The sequence below is a fragment of the Lampetra fluviatilis genome, chromosome 4 (genome assembly GCF_964198595.1).
Source record: "Lampetra fluviatilis chromosome 4, kcLamFluv1.1, whole genome shotgun sequence".
Lineage (NCBI taxonomy): Eukaryota > Metazoa > Chordata > Hyperoartia > Petromyzontiformes > Petromyzontidae > Lampetra > Lampetra fluviatilis.
Window position 1 is genome coordinate 13,915,422 of NC_136278.1, and position 25,726 is coordinate 13,941,147.

The 25,726-nt window shown below is 41.0% G+C and overlaps 1 protein-coding gene across 5 annotated transcripts in view; it reads right to left on the reverse strand.

Annotated features, from left to right (window-relative positions):
* Positions 1–25,726, reverse strand: part of CRTAC1 (cartilage acidic protein 1) — a 709,809-nt gene that overhangs the window by 574,605 nt on the left and 109,478 nt on the right. For all 5 annotated transcript variants that reach the window (XM_078855610.1, XM_078855612.1, XM_078855611.1 and 2 more), the window contains exon 2: positions 12,483–12,687. In XM_078855610.1, the coding sequence (XP_078711736.1) occupies positions 12,483–12,685 (203 nt within the window). In that variant the 5' untranslated portion in view covers positions 12,686–12,687. The remainder of the gene's footprint in view (positions 1–12,482; positions 12,688–25,726) is intronic.

The window sequence follows — 25,726 nt, forward strand, 5'->3', positions numbered from 1 at the left end:
CAAAGGCCTCTTGGTTATAATTAATTAATCCATTAATTCTCAACAGCCAAAACCCCATGAATATTAAAAAAAATACATAATGGGCATTTGGCCTCATCCCGCTTCTTCACTGCATGGCACCAAGTGGGGGTTGGGGGGTGGGCAGGGGTGGATATCGAATTCTTACAGATAACGCGCAGATCACCGACAGTGAAGATGAGACACTGTGATGTTTTGAAACCACCAATATACTGTACATGATTTGCTGTTTTTCACACGTTTGTCTTTTCCAAGCTCTTTTTCTACTTTTTACCCAAAGTAACTGGTGATCTCACATCCCCAGGTCAGGATATCTATGTTGAAAGAACTATACATTGCCCTGCCAGTCCGTTTAAGTTTAGTGGTGTTTCGGCATCTGGACATTGCAAGCCACAAATGCAAAAAATTAAAAAGGGATCGTGGATATCTTCCCACCAAGGTCATGTGATGACCTTGGTGGGAAGATAGACAGACATGACCTTCTTGCCTCCCTGATCTACCCATTCAGGCCCCGAATCCTGCCTAACCCCCCTTCATCCTTGGATCCACTCATCGTCTCCACTCCCGTCCCTTCACTGCCACTAGGCCATCAAACTTCCCCAGCCTCATGGCTCCGTCCACACTCCCTCAGCCTACACCACTAAAGCCATTCCCACCTCTGTTAATAAAGCCACCACTTGGGTCGTTAAATATACACATTCCGTGATAATGAAAGTTGGACACAAGCCATAGGACCATTTATAATTACATTATGAAAATAGAAGTGTTTAAATGATTAGGTTTTCTCAGAATCGAAATATTTTTCTTTATTCTCTCCAGATTATTTTATTAAACGTTCAGTTCAATATATAAATGGCGGTGTTTTTTTGGCATATTTTAGTAAAAACACGTTTCTTAGAGACATCAACACCACTCCCACCAGATCATTTCTTAGTGACAGAACAAAGAGTTGGATCTCACATCCTAGGATTAAAGAAAAGGGATTCTTCTTTTTCCCATTTACCCTTTCATCCAGCATTACAATGGCCATCTTCCTCACCAACTCATTTCACTTACAAGAGGTTGGCCAAGTTCATGTCTCTACATCAAATCGTCCAGGTCCCCAGACCGGTCTCGAAATCGACTTTGCTATAATTTCATGTATCCTCCCATACCTATGAAGAGGGCCATTGCCCGATACATTGCCTGTTACATATTTTGTTTCATTTTAAGGCAGTGCAATTGATGAATGTGTTGTGCATTATAACTACAGGGAGACGAGGAATACAATAAGGGTCGTTGCTGTTTATTAAACCACTCTCACACTCAACATCCTACACTCACACCACTGTAGATGACTATCTCGGTCTTTCCCCGGACACTGAATACTATTTGGACCCTGCCCTCTATCTCTTGGCTTTCTCACTCGTCTGCCCGGGAAGGGGGATCAGCCAACATCACCCCACGACGAGGAGAGAGACCCTGGTCCTCTACCCTACTCTTGTACTCTGGCAATCCCTTAGGCTCTCTCACTCGTCTGCCCGAAGCAAGGGTTCAGCCAACACCGCTCCACGATGAGGAGAGACACTCACTCTGGCCGGTCCTTACCCTGGCTCCCCACGACGACTCTGCCTTCGTCACGGGGTCCCCCTTAAGAACCCCTTGGGCGGCTCCTCCCCCCAGCTCGGCCCTGCCCTCGTTTCCGAAGGTGCTCTCCGAAGCCCCTTACGTAACCTGTGACGTTACGTCATCCTTGACTGTCAACCCACTCGCACCTCCTTCTGTTCGCCCCCTCATTGGTTACTCACAATACTCCTCTACAAATGTATTGAGTATGTCATTGTGTACACATATCACTGGCCTCAGCTTAGATGGCAGATGTTCAATCGCACGGTCCTTCGGGAGTATAATTGTGGGTGTCCCATTCACCGCTGAACCTCGCGACATCAAAGCGGTTTGCGTTAATTTATTTAGAGAGGCATAGTGCCGCTGTTTTTAAAGACATTGTACTCACCTCAGAGAACTGTCGCGACACGACCGCACTCTGTGATAGCTGGTGCCAAACTGTGCCACACGCCCTCCTGCACGGCCTTTTACTTCCGATCAGTTTTTTGGAAGAAAAAACGATGACGTACACGTATGTGCACATACGTATGTACACGTACGTCATCGGAATGGGAAAGGGTTAAGTGTGGCTTAGAGCCAGAGCCAAGCCTGAAGGCTGTATTTCATTGTTTTATAGCCCGGGAGGAAGAAAACATTTCACATACTATTTACCATTTCCAAGGCTCATAAATACTGCATGTGGGATGAATTTTTCCTCATGTTACATGGGAAACTTGGCAAATGTGTGTGAATCTTATCGAATGCATGAGACTTGAGAGCTGTGCAGGTGCCGTACAGCCACTACACCCTGCAAAGGCCATACCCACTGACAAAACTTTAACAGTTTAATCATATTTACAGTGACAGCTTGCCTTGCTGAAGACAAGGTCGGTTCTGTCAAAGAGCACTGAGCTACATATATAGGTCATGCCGAGTTGGGCGTAGGCTAATTATGCCCTTGTCTGTTTCACATCTCCCTTCTAATTGGTTGTGCATTAAACCTCGAAGGACCAGCCGACACTGGTTTAAGGGGCGCCACGGTGGTGAGATGTTAACTACCTCACCTGGTATACAGAACGTCGTGGGTTCGATCCTGACCCTGATGCCTGCTGTATAATTGGAGTTTGCATGTTCTCCCTGTGATCGTGTGGATTTTTATTCAGGTCCTCCAGTTTTTTTCCCCTCCACATTTAAAAACATGCATTTAGAGTATTTGGCTGCTATACATTTTGACATGATCAGCCACTTCGTTCAGCTATCATTTGAGGCCAAGTCGCTTCTGAAAAAGAGCTATATAGCTCAGTGGGCCTTACCCGGTAGAATAAATATAGTTTATAGTTTTCGAGATTATAATTGCCAAAGCATGTACCTCTGGCCATTCAGGGTACCTGTGATGTACACCTACCCAAACTGTGCAACATGTGGAGCCGTGCACATAATGCAAGGGAGAAGAAGGGAAACTCCCTCCTGTCAGAATCTGTTTTAGATGGCAGGTCCTACTTTTTACCTGCACAAGGAGAACATATATTAATACAATTATTTCACCGCTGGAATGATTGAACAAACTTGTAGATATATATATCCCAGTGGGCTATGCGCACAGACACCCGGATTATGAGTGTACACGGGTACACCTTCAGCTACGGTTTGCTTGGGTCAGTCTTATTTCATCTGGTCAACCGGTGACACTATTATTCTTTATTTTAATATTTATTTTGCTTGTTTACCGAGGAAAGCCGCACTGAACCTCATGACCCTTTTCTCACGAGGGTCCTGCCAAGTTTTCGAAGGGGTTGAGCGATAATTGCCATGTTGATTTTAATCGAGAAATGTAAGCAATATAGGGTAATCTTCAAAGGTGTAAAAATTGGACTGCTATGCCCGCGCATGATCTATGCCCGCGCACGATAGCCTACTCTTGCCAATTACGTCACGGGGGTCTTTAACGTCCGCTGTGAAGCAGACAGTGCATTTTATTACAGTTAATTACATCCGCAGTATCAAGCAGGGTGACCACTGAAGTCAAGCAAGTGAACCTCTGCAACAAACATCAAATGCGCTACCGAATGTGCTCTGTAGTCTGGGTGCTGTGAGAACTCGTGGCCATGAGACCAGGTATGTGAAGGCCATGCACCTTGGGTTACGCATTATCCCACAGGCGAACTCTAAACGTTTCAGTACATATGTAGATACAGTGAGGGAAAAAAGTATTTGATCCCCTGCTGATTTTGTACGTTTGCCCACTGACAAAGAAATGATCAGTCTATAATTTAATGGTAGGTTTATTTGAACAGTGAGAGACAGAATAACAACAAAATTCAGAAAAACGCATGTCAAAAATGTTATAAATTGATTTGCATTTTAATGAGGGAAATAAGTATTTGACCCCTCTGCAAAACATGACTTAGTACTTGGTGGCAAAACCCTTGTTGGCAATCACAGAGGTCAGACGTTTCTTGTAGTTGGCCACCAGGTTTGCACACATCTCAGGAGGGATTTTGTCCCACTCCTCTTTACAGATCTTCTCCAAGTCATTAAGGTTTCGAGGCTGACGTTTGGCAACTCGAACCTTCAGCTCCCTCCACAGATTTTCTATGAGATTAAGGTCTGGAGACTGGCTAGGCCACTCCAGGACCTTAATGTGTTTCTTCTTGAGCCACTCCTTTGTTGCCTTGGCCGTGTGTTTTGGGTCATTGTCATGCTGGAATACCCATCCACGACCCATTTTCAATGCCCTGGCTGAGGGAAGGAGGTTCTAACCCAAGATTTGATGGTACATGGCCCCGTCCATCGTCCCTTTGATGCGGTGAAGTTGTCCTGTCCCCTTAGCAGAAAAACACCCCCAAAGCATAATGTTTCCACCTCCATGTTTGACGGTGGGGATGGTGTTCTTGGGGCCATAGGTAGTATTGCTCCTCCTCCAAACACGGCGAGTTGAGTTGATGCCAAAGAGCTCCATTTTGGTCTCATCTGACCACAACACTTTCACCCAGTTGTCCTCTGAATCATTCAGATGTTCATTGGCAAACTTCAAACGGGCATGTATATGTGCTTTCTTGAGCAGGGGGACCTTGCGGGCACTGCAGGATTTCAGTCCTTCACGGCGTAGTGTGTTACCAACTGTTTTCTTGGTGACTATGGTCCCAGCTGCCTTGAGATCATTGACAAGATCCTCCCGTGTAGTTCTGGGCTGATTCCTCACCGTTCTCATGATCATTGCAACTCCACGAGCTGAGATCTTGCATGGAGCCCCATGCCGAGGGGAGATTGACAGTTCTTTTGTGTTTCTTCTATTAGCGAATAATCGCATCAACTGTTGTCACCGTCTCACCAAGCTGCTTGGCGATGGTCTTGTAGCCCATTCCAGCCTTGTGTAGGTTTACAATCTTGTCCCTGACATCCTTGGAGAGCTCTTTGGTCTTGGCCATGGTGGAGAGTTTGGAATCTGATTGATTGGTTGCTTCTGTGAACAGGTGTCTTTTATACAGGTAACAAGCTGAGATTAGGAGCACTCCCGTTAAGAGTGTGCTACTAATCTCAGCTCGTTACCTGTATAAAAGACACCTGGGAGCCAGAAATCTTTCTGATTGAGAAGGGGTCAAATACTTATTTCCCTCATTAAAATGCAAATCAATTTATAACATTTTTGACATGCGTTTTTCTGGATTTTTTTGTTGTTATTCTGTCTCACATAGTTCAAATAAACCTACCATTAAAATTATAGACTGATTATTTCTTTGTCAGTGGGCAACCGTACAAAATCAGCAGGGGATCAAATACTTGTTTCCCTCACTGTATATATTAAGAACAGCGTCATGCTTCTAGTGAATGGAATGGTCAAGTACGTGTGTACTTTATTCATCTCCCTGTGAAAACGAATTGACTTTTTAATTGGCAGATATAACGGTGATTCTTTTTCAGCGCTTATTTTCAGTCAGGCTGATTTAGTATGTTTTGTGTAAATTGAATTTTGGCATTGGTGTTAAATGTTTTATTATAGTTTTTTTCTTCATAAATTGTTATTGGCTTATGTATTAAGCTATTTTATGTTTGGCACTTTAACTGTTTTGGCAAGGTTTTGCTTTCATGTTTACTCCCCTGTGCATGTTGATGTGGACCTGATAGAAACCGCATTGGGTACTTGCCTGGTTCAATTAAATGTATCCGTCTCCTAACCACATTTCCTGTACACTCATTATGCACGCTTTTTTTTCTTAAAAATGTAGCCTCTCGTTAAAAGCACATGCTTTAAAGATGACGTCCAATATATTGTAGACCCTACTGTAATTGTGCTGAGGTATGACGGCTGAACTGCACTTGCGTTACACTGGGATTAACATCTGGTTGTTGGATAACGGTGTGATCAGGTCAAGGTGGGGACGAAGATCATAAGGATTTCCTTTTGTCAACATTGGCTTCATGTGAGCTGCAGCGAATGCTGCAACTGTCAAATTTATCTTAAATTCACCCCACAATGGAAAATCCAACAACAACAAGACATTGTGGTATTTGCTCATGCACACACCCGTTTTTATATCTTTTTGGAAATTTGAATTCAAAAGCAGCATTTATTGCCAATGTAGTTTTTTTTAGCGGTTGAGTTGTACAGCAGTCTGATACGTTTCCAGATTGTACAGTTACATTAGCAAGGACGTTTTTTTTTGCAATGCCCTCTTTCGAGTGTATAGCAAGTATTTGTGCAAATCACACGTCCAAATTTAAGTCTGTGAGCCATGCGATAGCTTCGGGAGTTGCGCGACTAATACTGCTCGGTACGCCGGAGAGCGGGGCGCAGGATGCAGTTATTCGTGATAACGCGTTCCATTGTCTGGTTCGGGTGGCCGCAGTCACACCGTGTGGGTTGCCTTTAATTCTCCACTTGTGGAGGAGGTTGTGGCGCAGCTGCGACCAGTTGCTGCTCTGCAGTGGTTGGTGGAGCACCGTAGTTTTCTTGGCGAAAGATCAGTGCCGTGGATGTGTAAACGCCATTGCAGACTTACGGCACTTAATATGTTGTCAATGAAATGTACTACGTGCAATGCTTCCAGCTTAGACCATGTCGATGAGGTAATTTGCCATTACTATACAATAGTGTGAGATGTCCACTGCAGCCATTTCACTCAGACGTTTTCCATCGTCGTTTGTTTTTAATGCAACTTCCACCGTGCAATTGCAGTATGTTCTCCTACCACGAGGTAGTAGTTGTGTTGCTGAAGAACACCGCGTTATGGAGAAAATCGCGTTATAATAAATAACATATATTGTAAGGTAAAGACAGTCTGCGATTACACGTTAGATGTGTATACAAGCTGAACAAATAATGAGGCGCGTGGGTAGTGTCTAGAAGCATCCAGCAGCTTCCCGGCTTGTGCGGTGTTATGCCGAGGCAGCCGTACAACTGCTTATTCCTATTTGCATGACGTAGTTCTGTTCACTCAATCATGTTAAATCCAATTTGCATCCACGTTATAAAAAATGTGTTCCCTCACATACATTCATCCCGTTATATACAATTCGGATTATAGGAGAAAATACTACTAACAGTAGTTTCTCACTGCAGTATTGCTGTTACAAGTACAGTTCCAAAGTGATGATTCCTCCAATGTGATATGTCGCACTGTCAGTATCACATCACACAGTCACACATCACTGAAGCTAATTTATATACGTGAGTATAATGAACATCTATTTACGCCCTGGATTCTGGCTCATGCGTGGAGGGTTTTTTTCAATACGAGTTTATTCCACTTGTTACACAGCTAATTATATGGAAACTGGTAGCATATGCGTCACAATAGGCCTAAACTTATCTGATGTGCTACGAAATTACATAGGTGTTCATTACCGTTATGGTGTGGATAATCCTCTAGATCGTTCACATATATGGAGGGAGTTGCGGCGCAATAGTTAAAGCACTCTGCTAATGTACCCAGCGACCTGAGTATGAAGCCCCTAAAACGGTGAGTGATGTTTGAACTTTTACTGGGCCCTCAAATTTGCCAACTTGCAATGACCAGCATGGTGAAGGATGGTCAAACAACCACCATGACTTAAAAGTGAGCTGAACTAACGCAATCATCACTAACCACTACAGCAAGCTCAACTAGTAGCTACTAATTGACCAGTACTGTGACAAACAATCATAACAGTGCATGTAAACGGTGTATTAAGTAGTGTGTAACGCTCATAGTTCTATCACAGCAGTACAAAAAGGCATTTGGATGACCATCATAAAGGTCAGTCAGCATAGGGAACTTTCCAGTCTTTGCTTTTATCGGTTAACATGTGAAAAGACAGGAAGACGAGTGTTGGAAGTGCACGTTCCCCAACCTTTGCTATATATGAGTGTGTGTGTGTGACAAGTGGCGAGGGAAGTGAGAATCTGCATTTGTAGACAGATATGTTGTGGTTGTGCTGCCTTGCCTTAGCTCACATTGTGGTCAAACATCGGCAGGAATTGATGTACTTGTGCAATTTATACTTATATACTTTCTTTTTTATTTATTTTTGTGACATACTTATCTTTTCTCTATTTTGCACTCAAATAGTTTTTTGTTTGTTGTTGTTGTAACTTGCGGACCCACCCCAACTGGATATATGCGAAAAAGAGCTTCATAGATCATTTGATTCCTCCTCCAGTCTCAACAAACATTATCATTTGAAACTGGAAAAAGCCCAGTGAGCTACGAGCTCTCTTCCTCACAGCTGTCCAGCCTAAGTTGGGGTCTTGGCAATCGCGAAAAAGTACAGACTCCGAGCTCAGATACAGTAACCCCCAGAGTTACAGAGACTACCAGTACTTTCAGGGGCGCAACTATGGTATGGGGGGGGGGGTATGTGGCAGCGTTGTGCAACGCATAGGCGCTCAGTCGGGCACAAGGGGGCCCCTGAATAATCAGATTAAAAAGTAACCATTCTTTTAAAGACATTTAAAAAATTCCAACAATTAACCATGAATGCGAAAAACATTGTTACAAACTAAAAATAAATATTTCCGAAAAAATTCCACGCTTAAAATATCACAGCACGCTACTGGTGTTTGTTACTGAACACCACCAGGCTTTTTTGTTAAATGACATGCACATGAAAGCAAGACGAACGACAGCTTAATTGTGAGCATTGTACCTTTAAATCTGTTTTAGTAATCATGTCACTGTGACACTGTCTTCCTCTAAACCCAATACACGGTGCAATTAAAATAATATATATAGTTATAGCCTTACACATTGTTGTATACGGGTTAAAAACATCTGTAGCTATTTCAGTACGAGTCGGGAGAAAGGAGGGGTCCCCGTTGAAATAGGTATTTGCGCCCATGAGTGCTTTACATGCTCTAATATTACCAACATTGCCTAAACAAGGGCACAGTTATTTACAATCTAAATACAGGTGTGCTATTATTGGGGGATACCACGTGAGGGGGAGTTTTTTTGTTATATTAACTGTAATTGTGTGCAACAACAACAAAAAGCCCCACAAGCAGGTTGTGAGGTGATTATTATGCGGATTTAGAGGCGAGTGTGTTTATGCGAGGATGGTGGTGGCGGGGGAAGAGAGAAGGGATCAAAAGAACATGGAAGAAAGCTCCAGTTCTCTATGGTGCAGCATGAGGCAAAACCACAAAGTGGTGTCGGATTAAATTGCCAGGGACAGGATGTGGTGTGCGGAGGTCAAAACCATGTTTGGCCCTTGTACACCACACAGCACCTCATCTGCTGGTTCTGCTCTTACCTATAATATCGCTCCTTCTGTGTCACCAATACAGATCCATCATCTCCGAGACCAAAATACAGTATTTTGATATTCCTCAAGATTCCATCAACACAAATTGAAATAACTACAGGATTAAAATGATTAAATGACTGTCACTATTTGAAATAATGCAATTATAGACAATGCATTGAAAACTAACGGAACGGTTCTGAAACAAACGAGGGACAAGTTGCCTGAAACCACAACAAACTCGAAGAAAATGAGACGTAGAAAAAGAGATGGAGATGCGAGACTGAAGATTATATTATCAGAAGTCCTTTGAAAAAGGTTACAAAAAGAAATCAGAGAACCCGACATAAATGTGATTGAAGACATAATCGCGAGCACTGGGTTGCATGAAAGCAGCAGAGAGGAGGATGATTGGCAATTCACAAATGTTCACCCTGAGGGACAAAGACAGGACCATAACATGTGATAGAGATATAATCTTAAAATTACTGTAGTGATGGAAATATTTAAACTGTTTCTCAAACGATGATATTCAGCGACATTAACAGTTCACAAGCAGGTGCTGTGTGGAAGGACAGACACATCGTTGGACTGTGAGACATGGCAACGGCCTGGGGAGGCCTTCATCCAGCAGCAGATTTACAATTACTGATGTTAATGATGAAAAGCATTTTGACATGTTACATGACGACACCATATATATATAAATTGCATTTTATTGTCTTGATACGTACAGGGGCCTTTCAAGGGTGTAGCCATTCCTAGGTCTGAAAGTGGAATCACATTTGCATCTTTAGTTGCACAATTAACCTTAATTTGGATACATTTTTGCACATTTGAATATTTATGGAAAGTGCTTCCACAAATGAATGGGGTCAAGTTTGTGTTTTTATGCACCCAGTGGAAAACTCTGAGTCTCATCAATACACTCTTATATTTGGTCATGAACAATGGTTTTTGAGTAAACAGACCCACACACCCATCACTATAAATTAATTCAGAAACTTCTGTACTCAAATCAGCATTCTAATAGACTGCCCTTTCTCACATTCTAACAGACTGTCCTATTTCGACAATTTTCCTAATTTTTTGAGAATTGTGTGGTTCACTTGTAATATTGTCCAAATGTTTAAGATTATCGCATTAGGTCGGATACCTTACAGATTGTGTACTTAAACTAACACTATCTGGGTTCCTGAATCTAACAGTGCAAGACCTCCAGGAGCCACTACTATTTCAGCTAAATGGAACCAGTGTAGGCCAAATTATTATTTCCTTGTCTTACCTCAGTGGACCTAGGTCAATTTGCATATGACCTAAGCTGACCACAATTCTCCTGGGCCAAATGAGCGTGGGTTCCTGCCTGGTCTAATTGGATGTTCAGTCACCCTAATACGCACTCCAAGAATCCCACCACTCACCCCTCTGCCCCCATCTATCCCAAGTCATGGGTCGGCCACTGTGGTAATCAACCCATCTTCCTCCAAATCTATGACCAATTTGATTCCCCAAACTTCGTTCTGTGACTGAGAGTGAAGCCCTTTAGACCAGTCAATGACAATGAATGATAACAAATTGTAAAGATGAGCAAATGTGGCTATATCGTAAGTCTGCCAATAGGGATAGCTTGCATGGAGTCATCAGATCGTTTCTATGAGATTGTCCATCTTCATGTATTTCATTAATTACAGCTCATGTGGGACATATGCTGTGTATGCTGCCATTTATAATGGAAGGTCACTGTGGGTTGAGAATATAATCCAAATCCCAAATGTGAAAATGTATCTTCAATTAATTTAGATAATTTAATGATTAATTTAATCTGCTGTAAGATAGTTAACAAATGCAGAATGTGCAAATCATCAGCTTGTCCGAATCTTGCACAGGATGAAGGTGTAATATACTGTATATCAAATCGAAATATAAATTATGTACAGTACAGCTCTTCGGTGGCACACTGCTGGATGAAGGCCTCCCCCATGCAACGTTGGTTATGAGGGTCATCTGGCAAGAATAATTCAGCATTGTTGGTCAGCGTGGAATGGTGAAACTGGGTCGGTGGGGGCTAGAGGACTGGTTTGGATATCCCTCGCCACTCATGTGAGCTGGGGGTGGTAATCCAATTGAGGTGGCCAGACTCACCGTGCGGAGCGTGACCCACTGTGACGCTGCTCCGCACCCCCACTGCGCTGCATATTGCAGCGAATCAAATGGCAAAAACGTTTTCCTGCTCAAACAAGCACGGGGCAGATGGTGGTGCTTATTTCAGCTTGCGTCCGTGATCCAAGTTGAAAATTGCACACTCCTATGGGGGGGATAAGTCGTTCCGTAGGACCACCACTGATGACTTCCCACAACGCGGTACCCATTTTTATCAAGCCCAGCCGAGTATCAGGCTGAGCCAAGCCGTAAAAGGGATTGAAACTTGTACTTTTTTCATTGCAAGGCACGTGTGGTCTGACCACAATGACACCACCAAGGTCTGCTGATTGGTGGCAGACAGAGTTTTTATGGAGCAAGAAGGTGTGTTTTTGTAGCTAATTTGAAGTACTATAGATCCACTAGCCACTACTTGATTTTAATGTATTAAAAGACATCTATAATGGATAATTGTATTGCATTTTAAACATTTTTACTTGCAACCTCACAAGTTTGTTCTGAAATGGAAGTTGCAATGTCCAACTCTGCAACAGAAACAATTCATTTCAGGTTTATGACCCCGCCATGTGCATGCTTGGTCACGTAAATTACATTATTTCCACTTCAATTGACCAGAATAAACTAAAAGTGATTTGAATTTTATTTTATGGAACTGAGATAATAATCATAAACCCTTATTAGAGTTTTAGTTCGTAAAATCTTAATCGGTGCATTAATCACTGATTGAACTTTTGCAAGCAATTCCATGTAATGCGAACTCCTTGAGCAATGAAAGTAAACATGAAAAAGAAACGCAAGCTCCCCATCAAACGCCATGACATTCCCTCACCTCCGATTAGCACGGTTGGCTATGTACACACTACGAAATAAGCCCAACATAGATACATGCAAATGGAGTAGACTTTCTCCATGAAAGGAACGATCATTCTAAAATGCTACACTGAGTTTACGGCGTCGTGAACGGTGTTTCTTTTGGGCTGGGTACAAAGTCAACGTACCCTGCTACGAGGACCTCAAGGTCCCCGTCTCCATCCACATCGGTCACTGCCACGCCGTAGTTCAGCTGGACAGGGTTGTGTGTGTAATCCTGGGGCAGGAAGCGTTCTCCCACTGAAGTGAAGAGCGGGGAAGGGCCAGGCTGAGCCCTGGTCAGTGCCCAGAGTGAGGCCAGCAGGCCGTAGAGCCACGCCGCACCTGCCATTCCTAAACACACACACACGTGCAACAACAACACAAGCACCATTAGCCACAACCTCCTCGAGACGAGGATGACACCACATCCCGCTGGAATACAGTGAAGTAGAGTGGGGCTGAGGGGGAAGAAAAAAACGTGAAGGGAAAAAAAGCCCAGTAGGCACTCTGACTCAGCTGCACTCGCCACCCTGTGCGTGCAGTATATCATTACAGGAAGTGTAAATCTCGGTTAGGATACATCCGTTAAGTGTTGTCATTTTCACGAGCGTATAAAAAAAGAGTGTGCTGAGAAGGACGGGGCATAGCTCCTTTAAGCTTTCAGAAAATAAATTATGAAATTATCATACAGGGGGTGGTCTCATTTTTACAGACATTTTTTTGCATTTTAATAGAGGTGGTATAATCAGGCAGATTTTGTATAATCATGAAATTTCTAAAATTGATGGACAACCTCTTTAAATCAGCAGCCACCATTATAAACAAAAATAACATTTTCTTCTTGGCTGCTTGCGTTGTGGCCGAAACGTCGTGAGAATTATCTTATTATGTTTTATTTTATTATTTTATTATTTCCATTCTACGTGACTTTACCGAAAGAACCAAGAAGATGAATCCCTGCAGTCACGGAAGCTTTAAATCGAAAAATAACATTAACAATCACAACAATAAAATCTCATGTGAAATATCATTCTTATTTGAAAATGTTTATCTCAGTCTTGATTTTGAACAGGTTTGTAGTAGAATTCTTGCAAGGGATTTAAAGTTATCGTAACATTTAATGCACGTGTCTTCACCGGAATTTCAAATTTATTAATATCTGCGCATGTTTGCAATTATTTACATACTTGCTCTTATAATGCCAACCCATCTCAACAATGTTTAAAAACTTTAAAATAGCTTCGAGGTCAATCCCTATATTACATGCACTGACACGATTGCATGCGTGCACACTGCCGAAAAATTTACAATTTCAATTTCTTGGGACTTAAGAAATAAGTAAACGAGATATGCTGCATCCGAGTGTAATTAAAATTGTTTTACTTCCTGAACATGTTTGAGATGGGATGATTAAATATACACCACAAGTAGTAATGTGCCTGTAATTGGTCGTAACCCATGATTGGAAAACATATGATATCAAATAGCTACAGGCAGCACACAGGTTTGAATGTAGCGTGCCTAGCAGTGGGCTGCTCCTGCGCTACTGCAAGCCTCTGTTGGTAGTGCACTGGACCATAAGGGCACCTTCACTTGCCTGAGCGTGGCACGGTTCACTGGGTGCCATTGTAAACTGATGCCATGGGAAAAAAATAATCATTCAAAATAAGACGTGCATCCCTAACTCACGTAAGATGGCGCTCTGAAAACTCGAGCTGTCATCATGTTGGCTGCTCTTGCAGCAGCGTGTGCAAACTTAATCGATTACGCCTGGACGCGTATTTCACGTATACACTGTATGTACGCAAATACACTCACGCATACATCTTGATTCCCACAAGAAATGGGCGCAACAAATCAAATGTGTTTTTTTTTTGTGGCCACATGGTTATACATGAATTACAACTTGAACAAAAATTACAAAATCACAAGTGCAGATTTTTTTTCTCCACCTTGCATCAACCAAATGCTCGGAGGGAAAATGAACAAAACTGAGAGGAAATCGAAACTACATCAATTGGCCTTTATACCCACTAAGGGTGGAGGCTGAAATGTGATCTGGCTTGCGGTTGTCTACCCTTGTGCGGCTAAGACGTAGTTGTGGGCAGTCCACCCCCAAGTTCCTTTATCAGGCATATGCTATTTAATGATGCTTAACTGATCAGCTTAACAATCATCCAAATAAACCTGCAAAGGCTACGAGCTCACGTAATTTATTACCCAATTTATCCCTGACATTCACAGGCACTGGCAGATTAAATGTTTTTCAGATGAAGATTCGGAATAAATTATTATTTATAAACCAGTCTCTCATTTACACATAACTAAAATGTCTACACGCCAACAACACACATCGCATAATCAACCGTAGGCTCTCTTTGAACTGACCAACGAAGAGATCCTCTAATTGACATACAAACTGCCAATTAGGGTGCCATATCATGAGTTTCGCGTCATGGAGATAATGAATAAGTTCACCCTCTAAGGAAATTTGTACTGCACCTGTGTCCAGGTAACTGCAGTGCTTCATCAAGTGTGGGATTATACAGGTTAGGAGCAGGTTTCCTCAACTTGCTCCTGCTGTGGTACTAACCGTGTAGAGGTCAAAACCAGAACTTCTAGACAAAACTCATGTATGGATGCACAGTATATTTCACAGACAAAGTGTCAATCCACTCATTGTTGTTTGACCATACTTCACTATGCTGCTCAGTGTAGATAAGTCAAGAGAATCCCAGGGCCAGTTGAGACAGAGGTTGCCCCTGATTATATTATCTGTGGCCCGGAATTGAATTTGGTTTGCCGAGTTTGGAGCACACTAAATCTGAGATTAGCATAGTTGTCTATGTACGGTGCAATTTTTTTAACATACATACATATATATGAACCACTGAAGCCCTGTACGGTATTACCTGATATGAAATTCATTATTTGCATTTCAAGTACGAAAGGAAATCAGTATAAAAAGTGTGTTTTTTAAATTTAGAACACGTGTGTATAACAAATTAAATACAAACCAAAATATATCCAATCTTGACTTAAAGCTTTCGTGACTGCAATAATTCATAATCTTTGGGTCTTTCGGTAAAGTCACGTAGATAGAAAAAGAATAAAATAATAAATAATAACTTATTTTATACTTCGGTAAAGTCACGTAGATATAAAAATAAAATAAATTTTTTTCCTATCTACGTGACTTTACCGAAAGACCCAAACAGTACAAAATATATATATATATCCATTTACATATATATTTTTTTAAGTACAGGTAATGTTGGGTATATCTAAACGTAAAAATTATATTCGAGTACGAAAAGTTTTCTTTGGGCAAAATTTCCCTCGGAAATTCCTTTTCAATTTCCAAGATCACAACAATTTAACTGAGTTGAGTAGCAGGACAAAGGCAGCTCCAATCTCAGCCAAACCAGAAATCAAATGGCGGCCTGCCAGAACACCACCCCGTGTCCTTGTAACATCGCTGAAAATTGTGCCTCCAGGTAAAAAAACGTATTTTAATTAATTGCCTGCGACACATTACCCGATTCGTTAGAGCACCGCATCAGTTGATACAAGCAATACGATTGGATAATTTAAAAACGACTACATTTAACCCCCCCCCCCGTGAGAATATAATTACACATCCAATCAGGAACCTGATTAAAAGTCTCGTCAGTCATGGATAAATATATATGTACTTTATCAGTGAAGTATTTATGTTCTGTATATCTAAATGGATGTACGATACTAGTTAATGTGTGTGGAGAGGTGGGGCAGTGGTTAGAACACTGCACTTTGAGCCCGGGCCCTGAGTTCGATTCTGAGACGTTGCTACCCCCCCCCGCCTTAATTCCTCCACCTTAATTCCTCCACCAACCCATGCTGACCAGCGTGGTGAAGTGTGGTCAATCCCCATGACAAACATGACATGGGCAGTCCTTCATCCAGCAGTGCATGAATTCGATTATTGTTATGAAATCATGTTAATATGAAACGATAGATTCCTTAAAATTGCATGAGGCAGTAAACATCCATTACAGTCCAGGAAACACCTTCTGCCTGAGGCAAAAAACTCATTTTAAAACGAAAGCTGAATTTGCCACCTGGAAAAAAGGGGCCTTTATGCCTGGATGAGCAGATTCTGGTTTTGAGGCACACAAAAAGTTTACGCAGAATTTCGAGTGCAAATTGTTGCCTGGCGCTGCAAATAATGAGGAAATGGAAATCGTGTGTTGGCCTTGTGCACTACGGCGCGCATGTCGCCACAGGCAAAACTTCCAAGCAGCATCACTCCCCACCTCCTCGCCGGAATTGCCAAGCACCATCATGCCACACCGAGCCACCCACTTTTCACACAGGGAAGCAGCCAACGCGCATCCCGCTTAGCGCCCGATGGCACCCACTTAGATGAAAAACAAGAGAACTCGACTGCCATTAATGTATATTCGAGGAAATGTGACCTTTCATCTAAAAATCAGAAGTTACATTACTATTGCTGACACATGGGGTAAGACCCAACCGTGAGTTGGTATTTTTTGTACAGGGTAATTTGGAGATAAATGTCGGTCCATCTAATGAGTTAAAATATGGCACAAAAAATTTGAACAACATCAATCATGCACATATATAAATCTCATAGTTTTAGATGATTGTGCATTGAAAGTAAATTAAACAAGATTAATACAGTTATAAAAAATACTAAATGCCGCAAACCTCAATAATCAATCACTCTGATTTTGGAAATATGCATAAAGCGCAAGAATTAAAGCTCGTCCAAATTGACATGCATTCAATCACGTTTGAACGTGACAGCCTGTCAAAAACATAACTTAAATCAAATTTACAAAAAAATCAGCAACGAGTTTGTTTTTTCTGTGTTTTGAAGATCATTATATTCAAGTTTAAATATGTAATAAACGTATTAATAATACACAGCAGACTACAGCAGAAGTAAGTCGAACCCCACACGGGTCAAGACCTCGTCACTCCAAATGACGTGTGTTACAAGTGACAACCCCAGCCCTGGGAAGTAACCCATTGGCTGCTGTCTCTTGGATGAAACATTTTAGTGAATGAGAGACATGTTGGAGCTAAGACATGGAAGAACAAGATACATCTTTAACATAGATATCTATACAACTAGATGAGAACGGAAATAAATTTGGAACATAAAAATCAGCCACTTAAATTATAGTGATGCACACACGATCCAAAGTTTAATGCCTGCCGGCAGACAAATAACATTTATCTGGTGCACGTATTGACTAGCACCTGGGTCAGCGAGTAAACAAAGAGGGATGGCTTTCACTTAAAGTGGTACCACCTCAAGTTGGTTCCAATAAAATCACAGAAGCATGGTGCCAAGGCGAAGCATGGTGCCAAGGCGAAGCATTGAACATATGAGCCTTCAATTGTCCCTTCCATACCATTAACTGACGTCTCGTATAATAGTGTAACCTGACAACTAGAATGTATGCATGGCCATATATGGAATTAAACTTCCAAGTTATTCAGCGTTTTCAGGAAAAATATATGTTTTTGGGTGTCGATCCTTATTTTGACAACAATAAATTAAAGTGTTTGCCTTCTTTTTGTTAAATACGTTTATTCACAATTTATCTTACGTGTGAGTCTCCAAACTCCATCACGCCGGTAAACATTATCAAATTACAGCCATATTTTCTCCATATGAAGCACTGCAATCGTCACAAACAAGATGGCCAATGCAGATGTGTACTTGAAGCAGAGTGCTGTGATCAGTGTTCGTGGAAGAGTGTTTTGAGGCAACTGTCGTTCACAGTAGACTGCGATGTCCGTCAAGACACCCGACTGTGTTCACACCGTGTCTGGACGTCGTTCTAATGCTTCAAGGACAACGATGGAGACGTCACCGATACGTTCAGGGGAGCAGACCAAGAATGAGAGCGACTCAAACAACACATTCACGCAGAGTGGAGGAATTGTTATGCTGAGGCTGCATTGCAGATTGGCCTCCATATGCTGCATAGAGAAAGTCTGAATTAAAATCCCATAACGTGTGTGCGCAATGGATGCCCACGACCTCAACAGATGTCTGCAAGCTGATAATTCGCAGATGTATATGCAGATGCTTCAACAGGGCGTACAAATTGTGTTTTTTTCTACCTGGTATCATGATGGGAGACAAATCCTGATTGCATAATTATAAATCAGATATTTTAACAAATTTAACGGTCAAAGCAGATAATGTCGGAGAGCAACATGCCAAGCCAGATATTACTTTTAAATTGGTGTTATGATAACAAAATTGCATCGATCAAGCGAGGAAGTACCTAGAGCCACGACAATAGCATGAGCTAATGATGCTTTACTCGGTGCACAACCTCACCGAGTGCTGTCGTGGAGTATTCTGAGCAATACTTAATCTTCCATCCCATAGCTCCATATAAACAACAAAATACTTGATAGTCTATCAGTATAAAGCAGACCTAAAACACGGTAGGACCAACACCTGGGCCATGGCAGATCACTGTTATAATTCAGTGGGCTCACGTGACATTGACTTCTCCAAGACAGAGGTTCTCTGCAAGCCATCTGGCTACCATGAGAGATTCGTTCATGAGGCTATCCACATATACATATACAAACACAGAGACAATTTCAACTGAGAAGATGGATTCTGGCTTAGCAATCATTGGAAGGATTTGATAAACCATTTCGGGTCTGAATTGATTGTGTTCACGCTTACGGTGACTTTCAGACCGCATTGCATTTTCTTCTCCCCCCTCCTCTTTTCCGAACATAGATGACTCGTCCATCTGACCAACTGCCAAATCGCTGTCCGTGGTGCTGATATTAAGAAAAAAACGCCACTTTTTAAAAAAAATTCTTGCTGTGGATTTCACACCTGATGACGATTGCTTGTGTTGCAGTCGAAACGTCGTGAGAATTTAATTGTTTTATATTTTTATTATTTTATTATTTCCCTTCTATGCGACTTTACCGAAAGAACCAAGAATATGGCAAAATGTGTTCATATACATTATGAATCAGATTTAGCCTTTTGTGACTCATAAGTCTGTAAATCTAATGCCCAAGTAAAGTGGTCTTGTATTTACAGTGTCTTTGATCTAAATCTGGTTACAGATGACTTAACATTAAATTGATTCATTTTTAATGTGTAAGTGCACTTTGTGCTACAAAACCCAACAGAGGACAGCTGTAGGGTTCTACGAGGATAAAAGGTCACTGAATATATTCTGAGATGGAAAATGGACAGGCCTTTTCAAACCATGTTCACCTAGGTGAATAAAACATTCAGATTTGCCATACTAATCATCCGCACAATTTGGTTTACAGATTATTTCTTGGCAGTACTGTTACTTGCGGAATGTAAATTCCAATGTCCACAATTTCACATCCACTGAGGTTTCTCTGCAGAGCAAGCAATGATCAGATGGTAGACTGACTTAGGTCAGGAATGGTGTTGCCTTTTCTACAACCACTCATAAGGAATAAATATTAATTATGCTGCTGGCCTTACGCAGAATCACTTTGGGGCACTTTAATATCCATAGGTGAGAAAGTCAAAATATTCCACATGGTCATAGCATTTTGCTTCTCCAATAGTAGCTGAATAAATCTTGGCTCCTCTCAGGTGCATAAGTCCCATTATTGGTATTTATTTTCTCCCTGGGTGTATACAGTGCTAGAATGCTGATGTGTCCAACGTGAAAATAATCATGCAGCAAGCCTACAAAAAGAGATTTTGAATCTAACCAATATATAAAAATATCAGGTGTAATGCAGCACCGAATCCGTTTTCATGATGGACACTGCAAATTTGCTTCAGATGACATTACGTGCCATTATGTGCCAGAACAGTTTGCAATAATGGGACCCAGTATGATATGACAGATATTTTATAAGTGATGCTTCAAGCAAAAATTACTGAAATCAGTTTCACTCCACGCTGGAACTTCTTGGAGGAAAAAAAAGATTATCACAAAATGCAAAGTAAGATTCTGAGTTATTTTTTTATGTGCATTACATTTTAATATGGTTTGTGAGGCAAGTAACTTTGGCTGAAATAAAAAATAATGTCTTGAAAGTATGAGGTCAGAAATGCATAAGAGCACACAGGAAAGATAACAAACTGGAGAATCTCGAGGATTTTTTGTAGGCAGTGTAAACATGTTTAAATGTAAATAACATGTAAATACGCATAAATTTTTTTGGGTTTTTTTTTACATTTTTCTCCACTGCAGAAATACAAAAATCCAATTAGAAAAATAAAGGAAACCAATATCTGATCAACGTATTAAAACAACGTTTGTGAAATTATAAATATAGCCTTTATCAGCTCTGCATAGTCAATTTTTGCACACTGGGATAAGATGATAATACTTTTCATTTCATGAAATTTCATTTAAACAAAGCATTAATCTTCTTACATGCAATTGTAGTGCAATTATCAGAGGTTTTCATGCAAGACAGTCCATTAAGTCGGTGTTATTTACTCTGCCATGTGATTGACAAAACATCTCTGTTGTGTATGCATACAAATGTCGCACTGGTGCAACATTTCAATGATAAACAGGCAGTGAACAGCATTACTCAAGCCCTTATATTTTTCAGTGTTACAAAATCTGCTGAAAAAACGTCTCTCTTGTCGAGGTAAGTAATTGTATTAATAATGCGATGTATTAGTCTGTTCATTCGGCACTATATACCCTATTTGTATAAACACGACTTCAAAATGTATCTGAGTTACACTGATAAAGGGGCAATATAATGGGGAAGGACAGTGTAATTCTTGCAATTTGCAGCTCACATGCAAGTTTAATTTCCATGGTAAAAGTTAAAGCAAAGCCAAATGATGAAAGGTGCTCATGAAAATGTTGGGTGTTCATTTACGCAGCATTTGCATTGTGGTATGTGTATTTATTACGATAAATCATAGCATAATTAAAACAATTAGAACATAATTACGTGGCATTGATTTTAGAAATAATAGCAGGATGGGAAACTGGATATCCGAGAATTGTAATTCCAGATGGACAAGAATAAAGTGGAAAATCCACTTTCAAAATACAAAATACTGTAAATTATTTGCACAATACGCCGTTCAAAATTCATGCCATCGCAGAAAAAATGGCAAGAGACAATGCTCGGCAAACAGCATTATCGTAATACAAGCCTGCAATTGTTTTCTCTGTTTGTATCCATGCTTACGTGTATATTGTTTAATAACCATAGCTATCCAAGATTGACGAAGAGGTTGGTTCCATGATTAATATCCCTTGCTTAAAGTAAGTCTGAAGTGGGTTAATTAACTTGACAAGCTGTCGACGTGTTGTGATATTCATAATTTTAATCGAAATAATTACACACTCAAGCCAAGTTAGTTGCTTGCACAAGGTGGTGGGTGCCATCTGCTCAATATACCTGGACAATGCTGTCTGAACAATACATATTTATGACAGGAAGATAAATCTTGACTTAAAGCTTTTGTGACTGCAGGAATTCATATTCTTGGGTCTTTCGGTAAAGTCACGTAGATAGGTTCAAAGAAAATAACAAAAAATAAAAAAAACACTACGGCGTTTCAATCACAACACAAGCAATCATCACGAGAAAAAATATCGGGAAAGCTGCTGAGGCAGGATGTTTTAAAGGTTTGAAATGGGTGTATAGCCCAAGGGTCATAAGCGAAGTGGGCGGGGCTAGTGATGTTAAAGTGAGAAATGTGCATGTAAATGTAAGATCGGAGAGCTACGCCCACGACGACGAAGCTGTGGAGGTGACCATTGTATTGTGAGAGATTAGCATGTCAATGTAAGATCGCAGAGCCACCGCCACGTCGAGGACACGAGCGACAGTGACTGTGTTAGTGAGACGTTTAACCGGTTAATATAAAGACATTTAACCTGTTAATGTAAAACCAGAGAGTCTAAAATAACTACTAACATCGGAAGGTAGGATTGAAACATCACAGCCAGTTATGACTTAAACTGGTTAATAACGTCCTTCCAATGGTTGCTCAGTTGTACCCATCTTCTCGGTTGAAATTGTGTCTGTGTCGATATATGTGGATGGCTTCATGAACGAATCTTTGTTGATAGCCAGTGGGCTTTCAAAGTACCTTCGTCTTAGAGAAATCAATTTCGTGTGAGCCCACCACATTAAAACAATGATCAGCCACGCCCAAGGTATTGGTCCTACCGTGTTTCAGATCTGCCTTATGTTCACGAACACAGTCCAAGACATGTCGTTTAGTTTCCCCAATGTAACTACTGCCGTAGACACAGCTTAGTTTGTAGACGCGGGGGTATTGCATGCCAGGGATCGCATCCTTCACAGATTGGATCAGATCACGAATTTTATGCACTATGTTAAATCGATCCTGAATTTTGTTATTAACCGTTTTAAGTCATAACTGGCTGTGATGTTTCAATCCTACCTTCTGATGTTAGTAGTTATTTTAGACTCTCTGGTTTCACATTAACAGGTGAAATGTCTCACTAAGACAGCCACCGTTGCTCGTTTTCCTCGACGTGGCGGTGGCTCTGCGATCTTACATTGACATGCTAATCTCTCACAATACAATGGCCACCTCCGCAGCTTCGTCGTCGTGGACGTAGCTCTCCGACCTTACATTTACATGCAAATTTCTCACTTTAACATCACTAGCCCCGCCCACTTCGCTGATGACCCTTGGGCTCCACCCATTTCAAACCTTTAAAACATCCTGCCTTAGCAGCTTTGATGCTATTTTTTCTCCTGATGATTGCTTGTGTTGTGATTGAAACGCCGTAGTTTTTTGTTAATTTTTGTTATTTTATTTGAACCTATGTACACGACTTTACCGAAAGACCCAAGAATATGACAGGAAGATATTAAGGGGAATGTTTTCTAAACAAGAAATATTAATGACAGCAAAATATCAAGGGGTATGTTTTCTGGCAAATGTCCTCCGCTGAATTAATGGTCAAGAGGCCAGTATTTCTTTGAATTATAAAAGAGTGTGCAATCAAATTGGGAGATAGAGGTGGTTAAAGTGATCCTGTTGGAGGGTCCGGCACTTTCTAAAATAGGAACACTCCACAATCAATGCATGAGAGCAGCTTGGTGTCTCTAACTCCAGGAGCTGCTTGCCACTCAGGCTCAGCTTCTGTGCCTCGAGCTTCTATCTCAGAGCCCCTATGATAATGCGTCACAGGTACATTATCAGCAAGCGTGCCTCTCTCAAGGGAAATGTTAGCCGTGTGGACCCATCTGTTTCCTTGCGCATGTAGAATACCAGGGCACAATTTGCAAGACGAAATCCTTTGTGTGTACTGCATAATTGTGTTAGAAATGTTCCAACAATAGAAATTTAAACTTTTAGCAAGTTAAATGCAACGAATGTTAAATACTTCAAATGCTTAAAACAAGTTTCCTCGTTACAAATGCATGATGTTAGATGCTTGTCCCACACTGGCCTATATGAGTAAAGTTGGGATGGATTTTTTTACACAAGTTAAATATACGACATACAGTATTTTGTAATATAATGTATCTCTAACTTTGGTTTAGAAATATGTATTTTAAATAACCAGCTGGATATGGATTTAGGTCGTAAGATAATAGCCATATAATGCACTCTTAATACTCCAGGTGCAGGTATCTGATGATGACATTGTGGTATCTAAATGTATCTATAATATGAACATGCATACAAGGTTAATTTATCCACCGTGAATATCCCAACCATAATATAAATGCTAATGATTCCAGATTCAGCAAGTGATTATGGCACTTCCGAAATTCTTCATGTTTGCAGTGCCATTGCGTGCATTAGGTGCCCATACAAAAACGTGAGTGGGGAAAAACAAACGTAAGAAAATTACCGCATAATACATATCCCCACTCTTGAATGTACATTGCATAAGTTAGATTTTTTTTTCATTGGTGAAGATTTACATTTTGAGTTGATGAGGCCTTTACCCAAGTAGCGCTGTAGTCGTAACAGGATGTGAGAGTGCAGGAAACAAATAGAGGTCACATGAATGTCACTCATTGTGTCATCATATACTACGCATTCTTGAAGCAATCATGTGGCATTAACAGAATTACATTTCTACTTCCTAAAATAAATTGGACATGCAAAATTACGGAGTAAGGAGTGGTAATACATTGTGTTGGCACAATGTGCTCTGAACCTGGATACCTGAGAGTTAGATTCCCAGCCATGGCTAACCTAACTTCAGTGGAGAGCAATATCTAAACAAGTCCTGGCCTTCCCTTTCACCAACCTGCACTGACCACTTTGGTGAAGTATAGTCAAGCAAACCCCTCAACTGACATGACATGAGGAGGCCCTCATCCAACAGTGGATTAACCAAGGGTTGTAAAAAGCGCTGCAGGAGAGCATAGTACAACTAATACATCACGAAGGTTATCGTAATTATCAGATGCTCTTTATTATTATTATTATTAAAGAGCCCTGTACAGAGCTCGATCGACGAGGGGAGGGGGAACCGAATCAGAATGTTGATTTAGACTGCAGGAGGAATCAGATGAGCTGAGCTCTTTTTTCACAGATTTCCAGTATAGGCGGGTCAGCACAGATTTTCCGCGGACGAGCAAGCCAAGGCCAGGTATCCACGGGGCCTGGGAAAGGAAAGGTGGTTGGGCTCACTGCCCTACTTGCGTCAGGGCAATTTCTGGACAGATTCTCTGAATGACACCCCCTTTAATTTGCTTATATTGGTGTTGCTTACACCCAAAATACATTGCCCCTGACTGCGATAACATGGCAGGACGCTCTTGAAATTAAGTCATGAGACTCAGTGACTTTCCTGGACAAACAAGAATAGTAAACAAAAATTGCAGCTGTAAAGGCCATAATGATTGAATGGAAATATTTAAAAGTACGACCCATATATTTGATAGGGTTGGTCTGCAAAAGATCCATGCTAAATATTGACAGCTTAGCCTCTGATATGATGTTCTTACGAGTAAATATCTACAAAAAGCCATTAAAATATTTCTGAAGCATATTTTTTTTAAATATCACGGACTGGAAATGTAATTTTAATTCAAGCAACTGAAGCAAGTCGACGATTTTACACAGTATTTGCTTATCTCAGCCTACAAATAACACAACAAAAGCATTTTTGCGTTTCTGATTAAACTCTTAGATACATTTATTTGGGAAAGATGTAAGAAATGCAAACGCCATAGCTTCATCCCTCCTATGAACTGGATCTCAAAGAGACGATGTGCGATTGTCTACCACTGCTAAAATGTAGTCTGGTGGGGTAGTTTTTACCAACCTGACAGGGAGCTGGGCTTCTGTTGTGTCTTTGAAACGGCAAAACATTATTCGCAATTCAACGCTCAAATATTTTTTTCACAAAACATAATCTCT